Below are 19,509 nucleotides of genomic sequence, written 5' to 3'. Positions count from 1 at the left end.
CCTAACTCTGGATCATGGAAAAGAATGAGATTTTCTCCAAATGCGTCTACTTTTGGCAAGTCATCACCAGTTCTCCAGACACTCCCCGCATATTTGCTGTAGTTTATGACTGTAGAGAATCAGGCATTTCGTCAGTTCCTCCTCCTCACACAAGGCTTTGTTTGGCGCCGGTGTGTGGGGAACAAATGAAAAAATAACACAACTCTGACAAATAGAAATCTCCTTCTTGCTTGGCTTCTTATCTTTCAGTTTTGCCGTGGAAACGAGAAGAGGAATGGGAGGCTCACGGCTGCTGCTCACAGGAATAATGGTCATCGCAGCTTGCTCTCAATATCTCTGTGTAAGTGCTCTGAAAAGAAGCAGAAATGTTTTGATTCTAGTGGACATCTTTACAGTGTACTTTTACAAATGCACTCGGATTATATGTTTTTATATCTGGATATGTATTAGTGTTCATGATCTTAATGTCATTATTGTTGACTACACAAAACATTGTGTATGGGAAGGTCCATAGCAGTGATAGTTATGTGTGATGAATTTGTGTTTTTGTCAGAGTGATTTATTATTTCTACACCTGTCAACGCTGCACTGTGAGTAATTAGTGAGGTAGTTTAAACGATTAAAATGAATTGGTAAAGATTTTGGCAAATCGACTTATTAGCTATCTTCTAGCTGCGGGGTTAAGAGGACAATCTATCTGGACACTTCACATGAAGCTTGAACCAGCAGCTGGTTTGCATAGCTTAACAAGACGACAGGAGCCAGGGTGTAAAAGCAAGCTCAACAGTCTTTGAGGGAGCAAAAAATTGCTAGATATTCTTTATTTGTATCATTGCACGAGATGCAACGCAAAGAATCCTATAAAGTCCCATTTGTATGATCAAAAAATATTTACTCTGTTTATATTTAATTTCAATGTTGTGTAATAAATATTAGTGATGGTCATCATACATACAGTAATTCAAATATGTGCATAGGCATCAAGCAGTTGCAGTGAAGAGATGGCTGGTTTGCGCGAAAAGGAGACACTTCTGAAGGGCCAGCTTCAGAGACAAGAGGTCCTCCTACACAAACTGCAACTACAGAGCCAACCGAGCAAAGAAGTCACAGCTGGACCTGACCAGAGCCAGAACAACGAGTCCACAGGTCAGGGCCTCTGTTTTTATAAATAATGTTTGGAAGCTTACAATATCTTGTCTTAGATCTCAGAAACGGGGCGCAAATATCTCACCTAATACAGAGAATGTGGTTGTGTTTCAGACTGCTCTGAGATCTTCAGTTCTGGCTCAAAATCAAGTGATTTCTACACAATCAAACCCCTTGGCAGCCCTCACCCAGTCAGAGTGTACTGTGATATGAGTGATGGAGGTGGGTGGATCGTCCTTCAGAGACGGATCGATGGGACGGAGAGGTTTAACAGGTGTGTCTGAGATATCTAATATCTAATGTGAAATAATACCATCAAATGTGAAGCATCTAATCTGTCAATCTGATAATCTACCATTCTAAATACCCATCATTCTATCTGTCTATCTATCAGGTCGTGGGTAGAGTATAAAGATGGTTTTGGAGACATGGCAGCTGAGTTTTGGCTCGGAAATGACAACCTGCATTACATCACCACACAAGGTCAATACCACTCCAACATTTTTTTTTCTGAACTTGAAAATGTTACGACGTTCTATTCATTGTTGACTCCGCAGTTCCTCCCTAGTCTACGAGACGCTTTAGCATTGTTCAGCTCATTGCTTAGTTTCCAAACTCCCTCTTTATTGTTTTCTGTCGCTTTGATCCCCCAACCATACAGCTAACACAGATAAGTTGTTTTTGGCAAAAACATATATATTTTTTCATTAACCCATTCTTCACTACTTACTCAACACCAAACAGCAGCTAGATGAGTTAGCAACTCACTGCTGAACATAGTGAAGCATTTAAAACTTAAAGAACCTTAAAAAATTGATATAGAGAGGACATTTGAATATTTTTTGCAAATACAGAAACAAAAAGAAGGCTAATGTTGCTCAGTTGCTGTTGGGTGTGTAAATGACCGTTTCTTAACACGTTCAGTGTTTTACTGCCCGTAGTGGCCAGAACCTTCCAAATTTCTTTTTTTTATGGGATATTGATTGTTTTTTAATCTTAATAGGGCTTTTATTGTTGGTCTGTTATAGGGAACTTTTCTCTGAGGATTAATCTGGAAGACTTTGGTGGTTACCAGGGCTATGCGGAGTACAAGAACATCAAAGTGGCAAATGAAAAGGTGGTTGTACTAACTGACCACTGAAATGTACTGATTTTTTTGGAGTAAAAACATGACAATATTTTTATATAATATATAAGTGTTTACAAAGGGGAGTTTTTTTCTTTGATTTATGCACAGACCTTAATGAATTGTCTACATTTTGGTAAATTATGCTTTTTTGCTGTCATTTATATCAAATCTGTAATTTCACGAAGTTATGTCTGATCTGAATATGAAGCGAATATAAAGCCAACAGCCGGTTAGTTCAGTTGATCGTTAGCAATTTCACGCATTTGTTTCTTTGAAGCAAGTGTTGTGTTCTAAAGCAAGTGTTGTGTTCTAAAGCGAAGAAACTATGTCTCTGTTTGTCTGGAGACATCTTGGATCGAAAAGTTAGAATCAAAAGTATTTAATAATTTAAAAAAAGGCGTTGTGCTAAAAAGTGAACATATCAGCTGAGGATCCGCCAGTATCTGCATTTCACCGGCCACAGAGTATTTCAAAGACTACCATGTAGTGACTGTCTCTTGCTTCCACCAACGAATCTTGAACAAAGGACGCATACAGGTACATATATCAGTGAAGGTGGGGAGACAGTGTCCACGCCCCTGGGCATGTGACTCCTGATATGTTCAATGTGAATAGTTATTTAGGGCTTTTCACAGAAGATTGTTATAATATTCTACACAGGTCAAGCCGTTCTCCTCATATTACCCTCTCTACAGGATCATTACCGACTGACCTTTGGAACCTATGTAGGTACAGTTGGAGATGCTCTGTCTGGAAGATATCAGGTTGGTGTGACAGAGTGGGCCAGTCATCAGGGCGTCCAATTCAGCACCTACGATCAGGACAATGACAACTACAAAGGAAACTGCGCGCAGGAAGACAAAGGAGGCTGGTGGTTCAACAAGTACGAGTTCTGTAATATTTAGATGCAGCAAGATGCTCAAATGTATTATTTACACTAACAATAAATAATGATATCATTTCCCAGGTGTCACTCAGCCCATCTTAATGGCATGTACTATCCCAATGGGTTTTACAATGGGTTGACGGATGATGGTGTGGTTTGGTACCCTTGGAGAGGATGGTGGTACTCCCTGAAGACAAGCGTCATGAAGCTGCGACCTACCAACCACAAAATTGATCCCATCAATGACTCCAACGCTGTTCCTCACAGACCATCTTCCTAGAGCGGTCAAACCAGTCTTAGATTCACTATTTTGATCTGAAACCGTTGGGCAAAAGCATCCCCATAATATTTTACCATAGATCTAGATGCAGTGTGATAATCGATGTCCAACTTACTGCGCGGACTGCTTTTACGTGTGATACATTTACCTACTAAATGATGTACGTCTAGGTTTACAATGTACTACATTTAATAGGCTTGTAAACATAAAAATAAGTTGTAAGTTGTTTTATAAACCTAATCAGAAGTCAGCCAGCTATTATACTTTACCTGCATTTTGGTCATTGCCAAAATAAGTCTTTAAATCGGTTCATCTTAATGACATTTTAGGATCCACTTAAAAAAATCAGTGACAGCTTTGTGAAAATGTGTAATTCATAATTTTCAGCATCACACACTACATGCAGAAAAACATACACTCATGTCTGATGGTCACAGAGATTCACAACCCAGTATCTTTACATCTTTTAAATCATGTTTCAAATTCTAAAAATACACTAAAATAGAATTCTAATTTCTCATAATTCCTTCCTGGGGCATTAGATTGAGTAAAGGTGTAGTAAAGTAGTAGAAACTAAGTAGAGTAAATGTAAGCAAGATTAACCAACCATTAAATCACCCACCTTTCTGAGGCTGAATGAAATGGTACACTTTTAAAATATAATGGAAAAAAAAGTCTTTAGCAGCTTGTCCAACAATGTACTTGCAAAATGACTTGTGAAACCTTTTGCCTTGTTTAGATACATGAGTTTGAGGAAGTTACTTACTACACGTAGCACGTAGCTTAGTGTTATGGTTGAGAAAAGAGAAATCTGATGTTAGCATGTGTGTGCCAGACACAACAGGAATGACTAGACTAAGGAAGCTCTTGTATCAAAACAATGTCTGTAACATGAATGCAATAAAAAAGGTGCATGATGATAGTCATTTATTTCTCAGAGGGGCAACTCACCGCAAAGTAAAACAATCACATATCAATCTATACTGTTCTAGTTTTTAAGACATACATAATGGGACGATTCAACAGTGGAGGTACACTATTCAGATGTTGGGGTGAGCTGTCCCTTTAATGTTAACCATATTCTTTTGCACACTTTACAGATCATCTCCAAAAACTCAGACACAGGCTAGTTGTACTGTTAAGATAATCTAGGATTCTCTCTGTATCACACACAAATAAGAAATACAAAATCCACAATGTACAAATAAGGGTCTCATGTGTGCCATCAATCAAGAAATATCAAATGCATCCGTCATATCGTTTAGCTAATGAAGAAAATCGATCTGCTATTATTATAATTTGATTAGGAATCCATACATTAACAATAAGCATTAACTTTCGGCTACGAGAATAAAGCAATCGTCAGAGACGTGATCCTTTATCTTGGGTACACTTGATTATAACCTGAAACTTCCCAGCTGGTTCATCTTTTTTCCCCCGTGCAAACACAATCACGTTCAAACTAAACGTCCCTGTTTACTCGGGGTGTCACGGTACGTAAAACAAGCACACCATTTGTGGTTAACACCAGCACTGATTGGCTGAGACCCTTTCACGTTCATAGATCTTGTCAGTCAGCTGGAGTGCGAGGAAAATAACAGTTGCTTGATTTTATCTGTCGGAGATTCTGGACTTTATATATTCAGTCGTTGCGTTTACAATACTTTTAAATCGCCTCTGCAAAGTCCCCGATACGTAATTTTACACGGAGGAAAGCGATAATGTAGTGCTGTTGTCACAAACCCTTTACAACGAAAGGTAAGTAAGCTAACATTAGCTGACGTTGAATGGGTTGCCTAGCAAGCAAGCTAACTGGCTAGCTGTGAGTATTGCAGTTGGCGTAGCAGTCAAACAAAACAACAGTTCGCGTTTTTTGCTGTCTCTTGCTTCCATTTGAGGTATTTCGAAGTTTTAAAGCAACGAACAGTAACTTATATTGTCTTCATAGGGGAGCATCCTGCTTGCCCGGTTGGTTAGCAACAGTCACTAAGCCAAATACCCTATTTGTCTCCAAGGTGACGGTGGATGGTGCTACGGCGCTAGGGGTTATCTGTCCTATCCCCGAAGGTCTCTACTTTCTTACCGACTGGCAGCTCCTGTCGCCCATTCCAAGACAACCACCTCCCGCCGATTACCCCCGCACTGTCGCCCAGAGAACCGTTTCGTGGATGACGCAGCTGGTGAAGCTCTTCGCCGCCTGTGGCCACCCGGCGGGCCGATGCTAGGGCTCGGGACAACATAGCGGCGTGGGTCGGCGGGGAGATGTCAGAGCGGGGATGCCTCGTCTTGCAGACAGTGTTGTAGTCGAGGGTATACACCAGTGTACACAGTATACCTACCAGTCGGACTTGGCGTATAGACTAGCGGACCACTTTCCCAGCGTAACTAGTAGTAGCACATATATGGATGGTGGGGTCGCAGCATGCCCACCCCTTCAATCACCACCACCACACCGCTGGCTGGAAGGAGTAGCAGTGCCGGCGGAGAAGAGGGGCCCATGTCGGCCACTTCCACTTCTGCCATTGGCTCCTCTTTCCGGTTCGTCCCGGCTTTCTGCCTGGGCGTGGTGGCAGCAGTAGTGTTCCAGCTGGCATGGGGAGGCCTGACCCTCACCTCGTTCTTCTTGAAGTTGTTCATCTACGTCTCGTTCGCCCTGCTCTGCTTCCTGGCTGGGAGTTTTGTGCTGCTGGTCCGTAAGAGTCCTCTTAAAGTCAGCTGCTTCAACACAAACAGGAGGCAGTCAGCTGTGCGCCAGGAGTTCTTCATCAAGCTGATGGTAAGATTCTAGTTAAAGAATGTATTAATCACACAAACACTTTATGCGCACCATGTGATGTGTCATCTGCATCACGCAGTAAATTATAACTAACAGCAGTCAGTTTCTTTTCTATCAGTGGACTCCACTAACGTTAATTTTACTACACATTTTAAGGGCACTTCTCTCACTTCTTCAGCGCCTACAACATGTTGAACAGACCCATCTGCATTCCATATTTTTTCCTAACTCTCCTATTCGGTTGCTCCTCTGCCACCCCCGCAATTATTTCCCTCCCATTTCCCAGCCTTCCTCTCCCTCTCATCATCTTCCTGGATTCCTTGATTGTTGTTCTTTGGTAGATGAGGTGGAATCATCGTGCTGGATTTAACCACACAAACAAACATGCATGCACAGATACAGGAAAGTAAATTGTGTCCCTGGTCTCTCCTCTGCCTTTCAGCAGGGGTGGGGGGTGTTTTTGAGTGTGCTTGCTGCTGTGCACTGATGATTTATTGACGTTGACAGCGGAGGAGTATTGTCACAAGCATTAATCTGGTCAACATGTTGTATAAACTGTGACAGATTTGGGCTGTTTTTGAGGCTTATTAACCTAGCAATCTTTTCCCCCCTGATTGGTTATTGGCCAATATGTCCTGATTTTGATACAGAAGTCACCATCTGGGTAGTAATCTTTTACTCCCCTTGTTTTTCAGGCCCGGTTTTTGGTTCCAGGTCAGGAGTCCAGCCAGAGCAGGAGGGTGGTGGTGTCTCACAATGTGGACAAAGCTTTGAAGGAAGGTAATGGGTGGCCGCTGCTTAGGAGATTTTCTGAGGTCCTTTGTGATCGTGTCGTGTCCATGTTAATGCATTTTGAAACTTGCGTGGGCTATTAGTCAGCGCAACAGGTTCAGATCAATGCATGTTCTACCTCAATAAGCATGTTCTGTTGAATTGCCATCACATTAACCATATCAGGATAAGATTCCATTACAACATGCAACTACGTTTTGCTTATAAGCACACAATGTTTTTCTTTAATTGAATTAATCTAATTTATGGTTATCTTATGCCACGTTGACAGCGTACCACGTCCCTCGCAAATCGGTCTCCATTTCAATTACTTAAATGTTTCTGATACTGTTGAAAAGACTTGCAGTTTCTGCTTTTAACAACAACAACAAAAACCTGCTGACTGATGAGCTCTGTTCCTGTCAGTCACCATGTCCCCTGCCACTCATAGTGGATTACAACAGTGCAACATCCTGGTCATTACATCCACACGCCCCCACACACACACAATGTCTGGAGGCGAGTAACAGATGGCTCCAGGATTTACACAGAGCTTGTTGTGGGGCTTGTAGTGTGGTACTAGTTTACGAGGACATTATTATGTTGTCAGTCGACAATTTTTGTTGCTGAGTTAATTATTTTCACTCTGTATTGTTTTAGCGTGATGCAAAATTCTTGTATTAAATTCAAGCTCCCCTATTCATTAGACTTAGCCTCCCAGAGGAGCTATGATTTGAATGTTTTTATCCGTATAAACAATGATTGTTTGTAATTTTCTTACTTTCTTGGTAATTATTTGGGTTAAAATGGAGATGATGTAATGTACACTTATTCTGCGTTCACACCAAAAGCAAATCAAATTTGCACAACGCTTTATTCACCCGAGTTTACTCGCTCGGCTGTTTGGTTAATTTGCGTCATTTGCACATTCGCTTCATCGTATTTGGATTCATGACATGATTGGGAATTTTACCAAATCCTCCAGGAAGTGCGTCTGGATGACTGCCTCTGCCAGCACTACTTCAGGCCAACCAGTAGCCAGTTTGCTGACCTTTTTGGGTCAGATCGTTGCCAGGATTTCTCGGTTGGACACCAACTAACTTGCAGGCATTCAATCTCTGCTGCGTAGCACGTGTCCGTCTGTGTTGTGAGTGGCAGTTTCAGCAATATTTCAACTTGCGTGATTGAGACGGGTTTTTTGCTCTGTGCATTTTGTTTTAATGATGTACTTTGCGCCACCCATTGAACATTTACTTTATTTACAACCATTCCAGTCTTTGCATTGACTTTGCATAGAATCTCGTCGCATAAAAAATTCACTTTCCTTTTGGTGTGAACGCAGCATAACTACTATCAAAGCACTAGCCTTTCTGTCCATCCACTCATCCATTCATCATATTTCCAAACTATTGGTCCTTTTCAGGGTCTCTGAATCTGGAGGATAGTTCATAAGTCTAGCTCATACACACAGATGAATACATTCTCACATACAGGCAACAGGGTCACCGATTCACCTAAGGTGCCTGTCTTTGGACCCTGAGAGGAAGGAAAAGTACCCACATAAGATCATTTAAAAACATGTAGAACCTTTTAGTATGGTAGATGTGAAAAGGGCCCTAATATTCCAGTTTGTGTTTATCAAACACAGATCAGATATATTAAATTCCCCCTGTCCATGTTGAGAATGTTAAGATCCCTTCCAGTTCAAAGACTGAAACACATTTTGTTTGCCTAAAAGACAAAAAAAAAGAAATATTTATTTGATTAGCATATTTTATTGTGTTTTAGAGGGAGAGCTGCCACTCTCCTTCAAAGCAGAATTGATTCCACATGGGAAATTCCTCTTAAACGTAAAGTGCTATGTGGAAAACATAACTACTCCTAGTTGTTTAAAGCTGCAGTCACTTATGCATTTGAAGACAAATGTACTATTCCATGTTCAGATAAAAACCTTAAGCTTTATATAATAACAATATTTAGTCTGTCTGCAAGATCCCACCAACTTTAAATATGAGAGGTCCTTTCATTTGTAGTTTGTTTCATTCTTTTTCAACAACTTATACAATATTATACAGGATCTTATGCTCCGCCTCTTCAATATAGGTATATTTAACCGAAACTACAAAAAAAATGCATACATACATATGTATGTATGTATATACACTCACCGGCCACTTTATTAGGTACCCCATGCTAGTAACGGGTTGGACCCCCTTTTGCCTTCAGAACTGCCTCAATTCTTCGTGGCATAGATTCAACAAGGTGCTGGAAGCATTCCTCAGGGAGTTTGGTCCATATTGACATGATGGCATCACATAGTTGCCGCAGATTTGTCGGCTGCACATCCATGATGCGAATCTCCCGTTCCACCACATCCCAAAGATGCTCTATTGGATTGAGATCTGGTGATTGTGGAGGCCATTTGAGTACAGAGAACTCATTGTCATGTTCAAGAAACCAGTCTGAGATGATTCCAGCTTTATGACATGGCGCATTATCCTGCTGAAAGTAGCCATCAGAAGTTGGGTACATTGTGGTCATAAAGGGATGGACATGGTCAGCAACAATACTCAGGTAGGCTGTGGCGTTGCAACGATGCTCAATTGGTACCAAGGGGCCCAAGAGTGCCAAGAAAATATTCCCCACACCATGACACCACCACCACCAGCCTCAACCGTTGATACAAGGCAGGATGGATCCATGCTTTCATGTTGTAGACGCCAAATTCTGACCCTACCATCCGAATGTCGCAGCAGAAATCGAGACTCATCAGACCAGGCAACGTTTTTCCAATCTTCTATTGTCCAATTTGGATGAGCTTGTGCAAATTGTAGCCTCAGTTTCCTGTTCTTAGCTGAAAGGAGTGGCACCCGGTGTGGTCTTCTGCTGCTGTAGCCCATCTGCCTCAAAGTTCGACGTACTGTGCGTTCAGAGATGCTCTTATGCCCACCTTGGTTGTAACGGGTGGTTATTTGAGTCACTGTTGCCCTTCTATCAGCTCGAACCAGTCTGGCCATTCTCCTCTGACCTCTGGCATCAACAAGGCATTTCCGCCCACAGACCTGCCGCTCACTGGATGTTTTTTCTTTTTCGGACCATTCTCTGTAAACCCTAGAGATGGTTGTGCGTGAAAATCCCAGTAGATTAGCAGTTTCTGAAATACTCAGACCAGCCCTTCTGGCACCAACAATCATGCCACGTTCAAAGTCACTCAAATCACCTTTCTTCCCCATACTGATGCTCGGTTTGAACTGCAGGAGATTGTCTTGACAATGTCTACATGCCTAGATGCACTGAGTTGTCGCCATGTGATTGGCTGCTTAGAAATTAAGTGTTAACTAGCAGTTGGACAGGTGTACCTAATAAAGTGGCTGGTGAGTGTATATTTGTGCCTTGTGTGGTGGAGCAAAGAGAAGCCCGGTCTTCATTTATTGTCTCATGTGATAAACTGTTGCCTTGTGCCTGGCCTTCTCCTCCTTCACCAAGTATGCTGCTGGTAGAGGCTCCGGTTCCTGTGAGCCTGCGCACGTTAAGCAGTATGTCTACAACGGAGATGGACGGATGATACTTCTGCACTGCTGCAACAGCATGGGCCGAGGGAGATTAGAGCATTTGCAATAAAAAGTCTTTAAACATCTAAAAATGATGAATGTCTTTCTTTAATGGAGTCAAAATCAAGAAATATTGTGTGACTCTTTGTATTCATCTTCTCTGTCTCAGTGTTTGACTACGCCTACAGGGACTACATCCTGTCCTGGTACATCCCTTTGAGTCATGACGAGGGTCAGTTGTACTCCATGCTGTCGGAGGACTGGTGGCAGATGATTGGGCAGCTGCGATCCAGGCTCGCCGGCATCGACCTTGTCAACGTGGTCTGTTATGACACCATAAGAATCCTACACACACACTTTACCGACCTCAAGGCTGCATCTGCAAGGTACACTCCCGCATGCACACACACACACACACACACACCCACACACACACCGCGCACAGGCACGTGAGATTACCAAAAGTTTTCCTTCCTTACGCTTAGCCAATGCTTGGGTGTCCATCGTGCTCCTCACAGTAGAGAAATGTTTTTGGCACTTCCCTGATACCGTCTGACAGATAGACTTCCAGACAGAAGGGCATTTCACTCACCATCTGGTCCATTATCACGGAGAAGTCCGGCCTCCCTCGTCTTCAATACTTTAGGAGCAACGTAGCAGCAGTGCGTCTCGCTCGGTCGGTACACAGTATACCTACCAGTCGGTCGGGGTCTGGAAGCACCTCGGGATGAAATGCAGCTAAAGAACGAATAAAGATTGGGAGTGTTTGCTGTGTTGATGAAGTACGATGTTATATGCTCATCTGACATCTGGATCTGCACGCTGTGTCTTTTGTGTTTACACCAGACTAGAAGAGTGTACTCGACCATTTCCTCTCCATTCCTGTTTGGTCAGTCCGGACTCCGAGCTGGCCTTCCTCCGCTGCGTGGCCAGAATACTGTTGCTATGTCTGCTACCGCAAAAGGATGCCAAGTCACATACACTACGCTGCTGCCTCACAGAAGTCATCACTACCAAAGGTGCTGCGCATCATCGTCCATGTATTTGGGTCCGCTAGTGAATACATATACTCCAAAGTCAGATATCCTTTGGTTCTTCCTTATCTCAACATACAAGTATGTATGTATATGTCATACTTTTAGGAATGTCTGTGGCTCTGTTAGGGTTCTTTCCTCTTTCCTCGTGTATAGTTGTGTTGTGTCAGCTACGTCAGTGATAGATATAGACCATGGCCCAGCTTCATTGATACATGTTCATCCCAATTAGCAAAACTGGAGCCAAAACACCAGTGCTGTGGAAGTGGAAATCCTATATTGACTTTAACCAGCACTATTTATGTCATACAGTACACCTGCCATTTACCTGCTGTGAAGCATAAGTGATGCAATATGCGAGAGTATTTGTTTCATGTAACATATGGGAAAATGCATAATTTTTATAGCTGCTTTTTTAAGTCAAGAACTGCTTTTCCAACAGACGGAGCCCTCTGTGAGCTCAAAGGGTTAGTTAACCTGAATGTCAGAGACAATTACATGTGCAGTCCCTGTAGTAGGGCACTTGAAGTCACTTTGACTGCTTTTGGTTTTGGCATGGATTGCTTTGTACGAGGGAATCACAACTCTGTTGAAATGAGTAACATGTGCAGTTAAAAATGTGCATCAGGTGGAGTTGAGAGATTCTTTTGATTGAACAACCACAGCCAGTCCTGTAAAGTGTGTATATTCAAACAGTCCTTCGTATAAACATACCTTTTTATTTGCTGCAGTGTTGAAACCTTTGGTGGAAGTGCTGAGCGACCCAGACTCCATAAACAGGATGCTGCTGTCTCAGCTGGAGCAGAGGGAGCAGCAGGCTGAACAGCAGAAGAAAGCCTACACCTACGCTGCCTCCTACGAAGACTTCGTCAAACTGATATCAACTTCTGCCGATGTCAATTTCCTCAAACAACTCAGGCATGAACAGTACACACAGACTTGCCTCATTCATCTGAGCAAAGACATAACTCTAGTACCCCCAAATATACATACATATACATTTTTTGTGGCATATATTTATTTATTTATATAACATTTACACCAGACAGTGTTAATCACCAGTCTGTTCTCTGCTGTGGAGTTGCCATAGGAACAGACCGTGTCTCTTTGGTGATATAGCAGATCTAAATGCGACGGGACACATTACGGTTCTACAATTAATGGCTTAATACTGTTTCTCATAGATTTATATTCATCTCAAATCCTTAAACATAGACTGAATGACCTCAATGTTTACATCCTGTACCATATGTTGGGAGTTTTTTTTAAATTCCCACCAAGGATGATCTTCATTGTTCCATCGTAGCATATTTATATATTATTTAGTGTTCCAGTGTTAAGTTCCTTCATCTGGAGACATCCTATTTTTATTTCATCTATTGCTTCCAACAGCGGATTGAAGTTTTGCCTCTATGCTTCTTTTGGTAGGTATCAGATAGTGGTGGAGATCATTCATGCCACCACCATCAGCAGCCTCCCTCAGCTCAAGAAGCAAAAAGGTACAGAAACCTAATCACTAAATATGAAGTTTGGGTTTGGAGTGTTCTGCTGGGAATGATACAGGAAAAGTTAGTATTTATAATTTAATACACCGTGTTAAGATGTATTCATTTTAGTGAACACAACAGTACAGCTCTCTACGTCTCTTGTAGCCTGTACTCCTTTGATAATCCAATGCAGAGAACCGGGTGGGATGGTCCGACGTGACATGTGAGTTGTGCCAATCGGTGACGAGATAGACGTGTCATAAAGACCAAGAGCTGACTTAAAACTAAACCAGTTTAGGTTCGAGTGATGTGTAGCAACACTGTCTACAGCAATCTGTACAGAAATGACTAGCCAATATGATATAATCCATGATTTGGTCACAGTATTCTCGTTCCTTGTTCAAAAATGTTGGTTTTCACTTACAGAATAATGTTTTACATTCATTGCTTTTCAGCATTACAAAATGGCCGATGTGTGACGGATATAGTATTATCGGATGTTGGATGAACTTGTTAAGCTCTTTGTTTCCATCCGCCATTATAGTTTACTGACAGTACAGTAACTCGAAGTTAGTGACGTGGAGCAACCTGATTTTCCTAGTTATGCATGTCACTCTGTGGCTCATACTTTCCCTTCAACCCCCCCTGCTGGGCTGTCCCTCTCTTTTAGAGCGAAAAGGTAAAGAGTCAGCAGCCATGAAGGCAGACCTGCTGAGGGCCAGAGATATGAAACGATACATCAATCAGCTGACTGTTGCTAAGAAACAATGTGAGAAAAGAATCCGTCTGCTTGGTGGACCGAACTATGAGAACAGCGAGGAAGGAGGGGCTGATGACAGCGATGAGCCTCAGAGTCAGAAGGTAAGACTTGTACAAGGCTGATTCTGGTTGCTGAATAATTGAATATATGAACATTAATGGTTCACCACAGTATATCGGCTTTTAAGAACATTCAACGTACACTGTACACTGTTTTTTGATTTTGGTATTAGCTGTCCCTTTTTAGCTGTGTGACCTTGCTGGAGGGCTTGTTCTTTGGATCCAAGCATGCTCCACATGGCTGAGGTTTGGTTATTTTTTCTCTCTCCTCCTCATATTCAGATTCTCCAGTTTGATGACATCCTGTGTAATGCAGGTTATCGGGAGCATTTCCGAGTTTACATGGAGAGAGTTGATAAGAGAGCTCTCATTAGCTTCTGGGAACTTGTGGAAACACTGAAAACTGCCAACAAGGTGAGTCCAGGAGGGTTGTCCTAAGCCTGCTAATACTGTATGATGGTGTAGTAGTGAGCGCTGATGTTTTTAATAGTACAGTAAAGTATATTAATATGACGAGTAACTCATTATGCGTTTGTTTACGCATCCACAACAGAATGAAGTGCCCCAAATCGTTGGGGAAATCTACCAAAAATTCTTTGTGGAGAGCCGGGAAATTCCAGTGGAGAAGTTTCTCCTGAAGGAGATCCAACAAAGTCTGGTGGGGAACAGGGGAACACAGGTCTTTGTCAGACTTCAAGAACAGGTACCGGCTGATTTTAAACAAACTGTCGCTGATGGCTTCTCTTTATAAAGTGAATATGTTCTAAAAGGAAGCATTCCTGCTGCTCTTTACATCCTCCAGGTGGCTGAGCAGATGAGAGAGCGTTACTACCCTTCCTTCCTGGTTTCCGACTACTATGATGGGCTGATCAGACGAGACGAGCAGTGTAGCCAATCACTGTCCAGCACGGAAGAAAAGGAGGAAGAAGGGGTCAGACATGCAAAATGTTGTCAAAGGGTTGAACTGTTAAGATACTCAAATGAATCCCGTGTAGGAGTCAATACTTGAGCTATTACACGTTCATGACTATACATGTATTCTGCAGTGCCAGGGACTAGATGCAGGAGAGGAGGTGTGCGACGAAGGCAGTAAAAGAATTAATGAGCAGGCCAGCTACGCCGCTACCAAACTTCGCCAACTCTACGACAAACTGGAGTACAAACGGCAGGCGCTGGGCTCGATTCAGAATGCACCCAAGCCAGACAAAAAGGTACCGCAACATGAGCAGAACTGACAAAAAAACACATGGGAATTCCCTCCAGAAGCTCCCAGCCAAACACCACGCTTAAACACCCATGTGCCTGGGCATTTGTATACATAAAGTCGCTTTCAGTTAATCGTGATTGCATGCTGGTTCAAATCTGTGTCCTCCGTGTGTCTGTAGATTGTGAGCAAACTAAAAGAGGAGATCGGAGCCATGGAGAAAGAACACGGTGAACTGCAGCAGCATATCACCAGGACTGACTGGTGGTGTGAAAACCTGGGGCACTGGAGGGCAACCATCACTTCTGCTGAGGTAGCATTCTGTGTGTAGTCTTTTGTCACCAACAAAAAACGGCCAACTGAAGAAACAAGCGAGCCTTTTGCTCGTTCTCAAATCAGGGTTATTTTTGTGGCATATGTGACTCAGATCTGAGGACTTTTCACAACAGTTGAGTTATCGAATGGAACACTTTTCAATTATGATTTGGGCCACTTACATATGTGGTCATAAATCATAAATAGATGCTGACTCAGTGGGAGTAATTCATTGGTTTCCACTACATGTCAACTTCTACGTTCAGCCATAAACATGCACTTCAACGGCCTCCATGTTTCTTCTCTGCATGTGGGTCAGCTCAGGAACTTGACCAGATAAATATGGAATCTAGTATTTGCTGCATGTAAAGAAACATGTGAACATCGACATAATAAATACACCAATGCAGTGCTCTGAAGCCCTTCCTTTACACTTTAAATCCAAATGCTTTTTAAAAGAGTGGAATGTAGACATTTCATTCAGATGTTTTTGTGTCTAGGCTACAGAGGAGGGAGGCGAGACAGTCGCTTGTTACAGTGTGTGTGTGAGCCTGGTAGAAGGAGAGGAGACGACCAACAGTCGCTGGAGCGTCCAAAGGAAACTCACAGAATTCCAGATGTTGCATCGCAAACTCACAGAGGTAAACATTATACATTATACCAATATATATACACACGGATATATATATATATATATATAAACCTTCTAAATGCTTGGGGTCTTCTCTCCGCAGTGTTTTCCATCCCTGAAGAAGCTCCAGTTACCATCGCTCAGCAAACTTCCCTTCAAATCCATCGACCAGAAGTTCTTAGACAAGAGTAAAACTCAGCTCAATGCCTTTCTCCAGGTAAACAACTTCTGTGTGATGTTACACTTGAATGGGAAGAGGATATCTTTAGTGCTGTAGTCAACGATACTGTAGCTCTCGCTCACGACACAGAGACGGCTGGTCGTTCATGCAGGAATCCTTGTATTTGCTTACAATATAACAAGTGTGAGAAGGCTGTACACTTGCACTCCTCTTAATAACAATACCATAAATTAGTTTGTTTAAAATGATATATATTTGGGCAGCTGAAATTCACTTAATAGCCATAAAGTTTTGCAAGTTCACTCTGTCGCTTCTATTTTATAATCCCGTCTAAATTGTGTGTGTGTGTGTGTGTGTGTGTGTGTCTGTGTAGCGTCTGCTGACAGATGAACGATCGTGCCAGTCAGAGGCTCTCTATGCGTTCCTCAGCCCATCTCCGGAGTACCTCAAGGTAACAAATTTGTCATACTTTCCCTTCAAATAAGTCGGCACTATTCATTACTGAATTATGTCAGACAAACAAGTATAATTTATTATATATTTATAATATATATATATTTAAAGTTCTTTGTTCACTCAGGCTGGTTTTGGTGTTTGAGGATTCAAAGTTACTTCCAGTATGTTCCAGATGAATTAGAAAATGTACAGCAGCAGCTAAAAGCTTGTGCTGCGTTTAATTCATTCCTTTATCACAATGTAAAAGTCTTTGATTTCATAATAATTATGGATCTTGTTCAGTTCTCTGGACAATTCCCGTGGTATTCTATTTTAGTCCTGATACTTTACACTATATTGTACAATGATAATATCTTGTTCAATGCCTGAAGGTGATGTCAATCCAGAAGAAATCGTCTTTCTCTCTGGCCTCCTTCCTGGAGAGGCTACCTGGAGACTTTTTCTCCCACAACGAGGTACCCCATCACACGCCACCATGTGAAAAACTAACATGTGGAATGTGCTCACACAGCTCACGCTCAGCGTGTGTGTGTGTCTGGGTCTGTTTGTTACGTGTATGTGTCATGCAAAATCTGTAGGAGGAGGCTGACGACGACAGCGACCTATCGGACTACGGCGACGAGGGAGACGGGAGGAGAGACGCGCTGGCCGAGCCCTGTTTTATGCTCATAGGGGAGATATTTGAACTCAGAGGAAGTGAGTATTTCAATTTGTGTATCTATGTATATGTAACAAGTGTTAAACTTGTAATAAACTTGTATTAAACTTGTAATATCCTTAGTAATATCCTGTGCTTTTGGGACCAGCATGTGGTTTCTGACAGATGATTCATCCAATCAGTTTCATTCTCTCTCCAGTGTTTAAGTGGGTGAGGAGGACGCTTATTGCACTAGTCCAGGTGACATTTGGACGAACCATCAACAAGTAAGTTTGGAACAATTTGGCATAAACTCATTTGAAGTATGTTGCAGAATTGTTGAAACTTTGTCTGTGCCGACCTATTGCATAACAAACCAGCCCAACAGATCTTAGCCCCAGGGCTAACATGTCTTCTTCATTCTAGACAGATCCGGGACACAGTAAACTGGATCTTCTGTGAACAGATGTCGGTGTGTTACATCAATGTGTTCAAGGACACTTTCTGGCCCAACGGAAAGTTGGCACCTCACGTCAAGGTCCGAACTGACAGCGAACGCAGCGAAACTAAGGAACGGGCTCAACAGAAACTACTTGACAATATCCCAGGTGGACACAGAACACATATTTTACCTGTAGATGTAGGACTTATGAACACGACTAACCTCTTTGCTTTGTTTCAATATTATATTTTTTCTATTAGATGCTCTGGCAAATCTAGTTGGCCAGCAGAATGCCCGCTATGGAATCATCAAGATCTTCAATGCCCTGCAGGAAGCTAGTGCCAACAAACATCTTCTCTATGTAAGAATGATAAATATGTCAAACAATGTTAGTCCTTTAATTAATAATAATAATAATAATTAAAATATATATATATATAGCTGCAGAACAAATCATTTTGTCTTGCCTTCTCCATTAGGTGTTGATGGAAATGTTACTCAAGGAAGTGTCACCTGAACTCAGCGCAGAGGTGGACAACATCTGAACACACACACATACACACACGCACACACACATACACTTGTAACACAGTCTTTGGATCTAATGCCTTTCTGTAGCTGACCAATCATAACTGCCAGACAGACAATGGCCTTTTGGTTTAACCTCAAGCAGAGAGCGGGGGTGTTGGTCGTGGATAAGACACACATGCTGATTTGTGGAAGTAGAACACTGCGGTGAAATGATGAAAAGGCTGAGCTGACCCAAGTCAACCGAAGGGGCTGAGGTTTTCACTTTGTTGTGGCACAGATGAAAACTCATCCCTCCGAACGTGGAGGAACCACATGGAGTCCGACTTCTTCTCGTTCAGGCAGCCGTCTCACGAGACGGAACACAGCGAGTCAACATTCACACAAGAACAAACTGTTGTTTTGACATTTAAGTGGGCCATGTTGGCATTGTTTTTCTTTTCTTATTTTGATAGCACTGTAACATCAGATCTGTCCGACAACAAATCTGTATTTGTGTGTAAATCACGCTGGTCACTAGGGTACAAAAAAGAGTGACAACTAGTGATAGTAAACCAATGATTGTGTGGTCCCCAGCTGTTTAACCTCAATGAAATACAGCAAAAAAAGTCCCAAGTTTTTTTTTTTTTGTCGTGCTCTGAAGGCAACCCAGGGAGTTATTGCCCAAGGACATTGGAACATTCCTCCTACACACAACCTGAGCAGCACTTGTGTTCTGTGATTCCTGTTGAGGCTTATTATTGTGCAATATAATGTCATGTAAAAGTCATTGTGATGATTTTATTTATGATTATTATTGATAGATTTTATTTTTACCAAAAATTGTTTAGAGAGCGTTTATATAAGCAATAAATTGCAAAAAAATGTATGTGACATTTTTGATTTTCTTTAACTGGTCCATGAAACTGAATTTAAGTATTTTTTTGATTTCATTAAAATACTATTACCAGTAGGCTATTGACATAAATTGTCAACCAGTGTGTATAAGCAGATGTACCAACAGGTCAGCATAATCCATATTTGAATAAAAACATACTTTGACATAGATCAGCATTTTTTATTTTTACTAAATCACAGCTGTAGTGTAATAATAATAAGCTCAACCTCATTGACGGATAAAGTAATTTTGGTCACGCTACACTTATAACACATCAGCTATTGACTAATCCTCTCAATAAGGATTATTCTGCAGTATATAAACAATTTCTCATCGATTTCTGCTTGACTACAACTGCC

At 41.8% G+C, this 19,509-nt stretch overlaps 2 protein-coding genes across 2 annotated transcripts; both read left to right on the top strand.

Moving 5' to 3' along the window:
* The first annotated feature begins 143 nt into the window (after nt 1-143).
* Nucleotides 144-4,359, top strand: LOC119210769 (fibrinogen-like protein 1). The gene is made up of 7 exons (XM_037461110.2): nt 144-340; nt 978-1,146; nt 1,261-1,420; nt 1,541-1,629; nt 2,175-2,263; nt 2,971-3,158; nt 3,243-4,359. Exons 1-7 carry the CDS (start codon nt 275-277, stop codon nt 3,439-3,441), a joined length of 960 nt encoding a protein of 319 aa, XP_037317007.1. The 5' UTR covers nt 144-274; the 3' UTR covers nt 3,442-4,359.
* A 628-nt stretch (nt 4,360-4,987) lies between these two features.
* snx25 (sorting nexin 25) lies at nt 4,988-19,318 on the top strand. The gene is made up of 22 exons (XM_037461108.2): nt 4,988-5,199; nt 5,457-6,217; nt 6,913-6,997; nt 10,709-10,925; nt 11,386-11,558; nt 12,305-12,491; nt 13,002-13,072; nt 13,731-13,921; nt 14,162-14,293; nt 14,433-14,582; nt 14,682-14,810; nt 14,926-15,090; nt 15,265-15,396; nt 15,899-16,039; nt 16,133-16,246; nt 16,584-16,661; nt 17,038-17,121; nt 17,245-17,362; nt 17,524-17,590; nt 17,730-17,911; nt 18,006-18,106; nt 18,225-19,318. The coding sequence occupies exons 2-22, from the start codon at nt 5,864-5,866 to the stop codon at nt 18,288-18,290; spliced, it is 2,937 nt and encodes a 978-aa protein (XP_037317005.2). The 5' UTR covers nt 4,988-5,199; nt 5,457-5,863; the 3' UTR covers nt 18,291-19,318.
* Nucleotides 19,319-19,509: the final 191 nt, after the last annotated feature.

Source organism: Pungitius pungitius, chromosome 2 (genome assembly GCF_949316345.1).
Source record: "Pungitius pungitius chromosome 2, fPunPun2.1, whole genome shotgun sequence".
Lineage (NCBI taxonomy): Eukaryota > Metazoa > Chordata > Actinopteri > Perciformes > Gasterosteidae > Pungitius > Pungitius pungitius.
The sequence above is the reverse complement of the archived record's forward strand: the minus strand, read 5'-3'. Positions and strand labels throughout refer to the sequence as shown.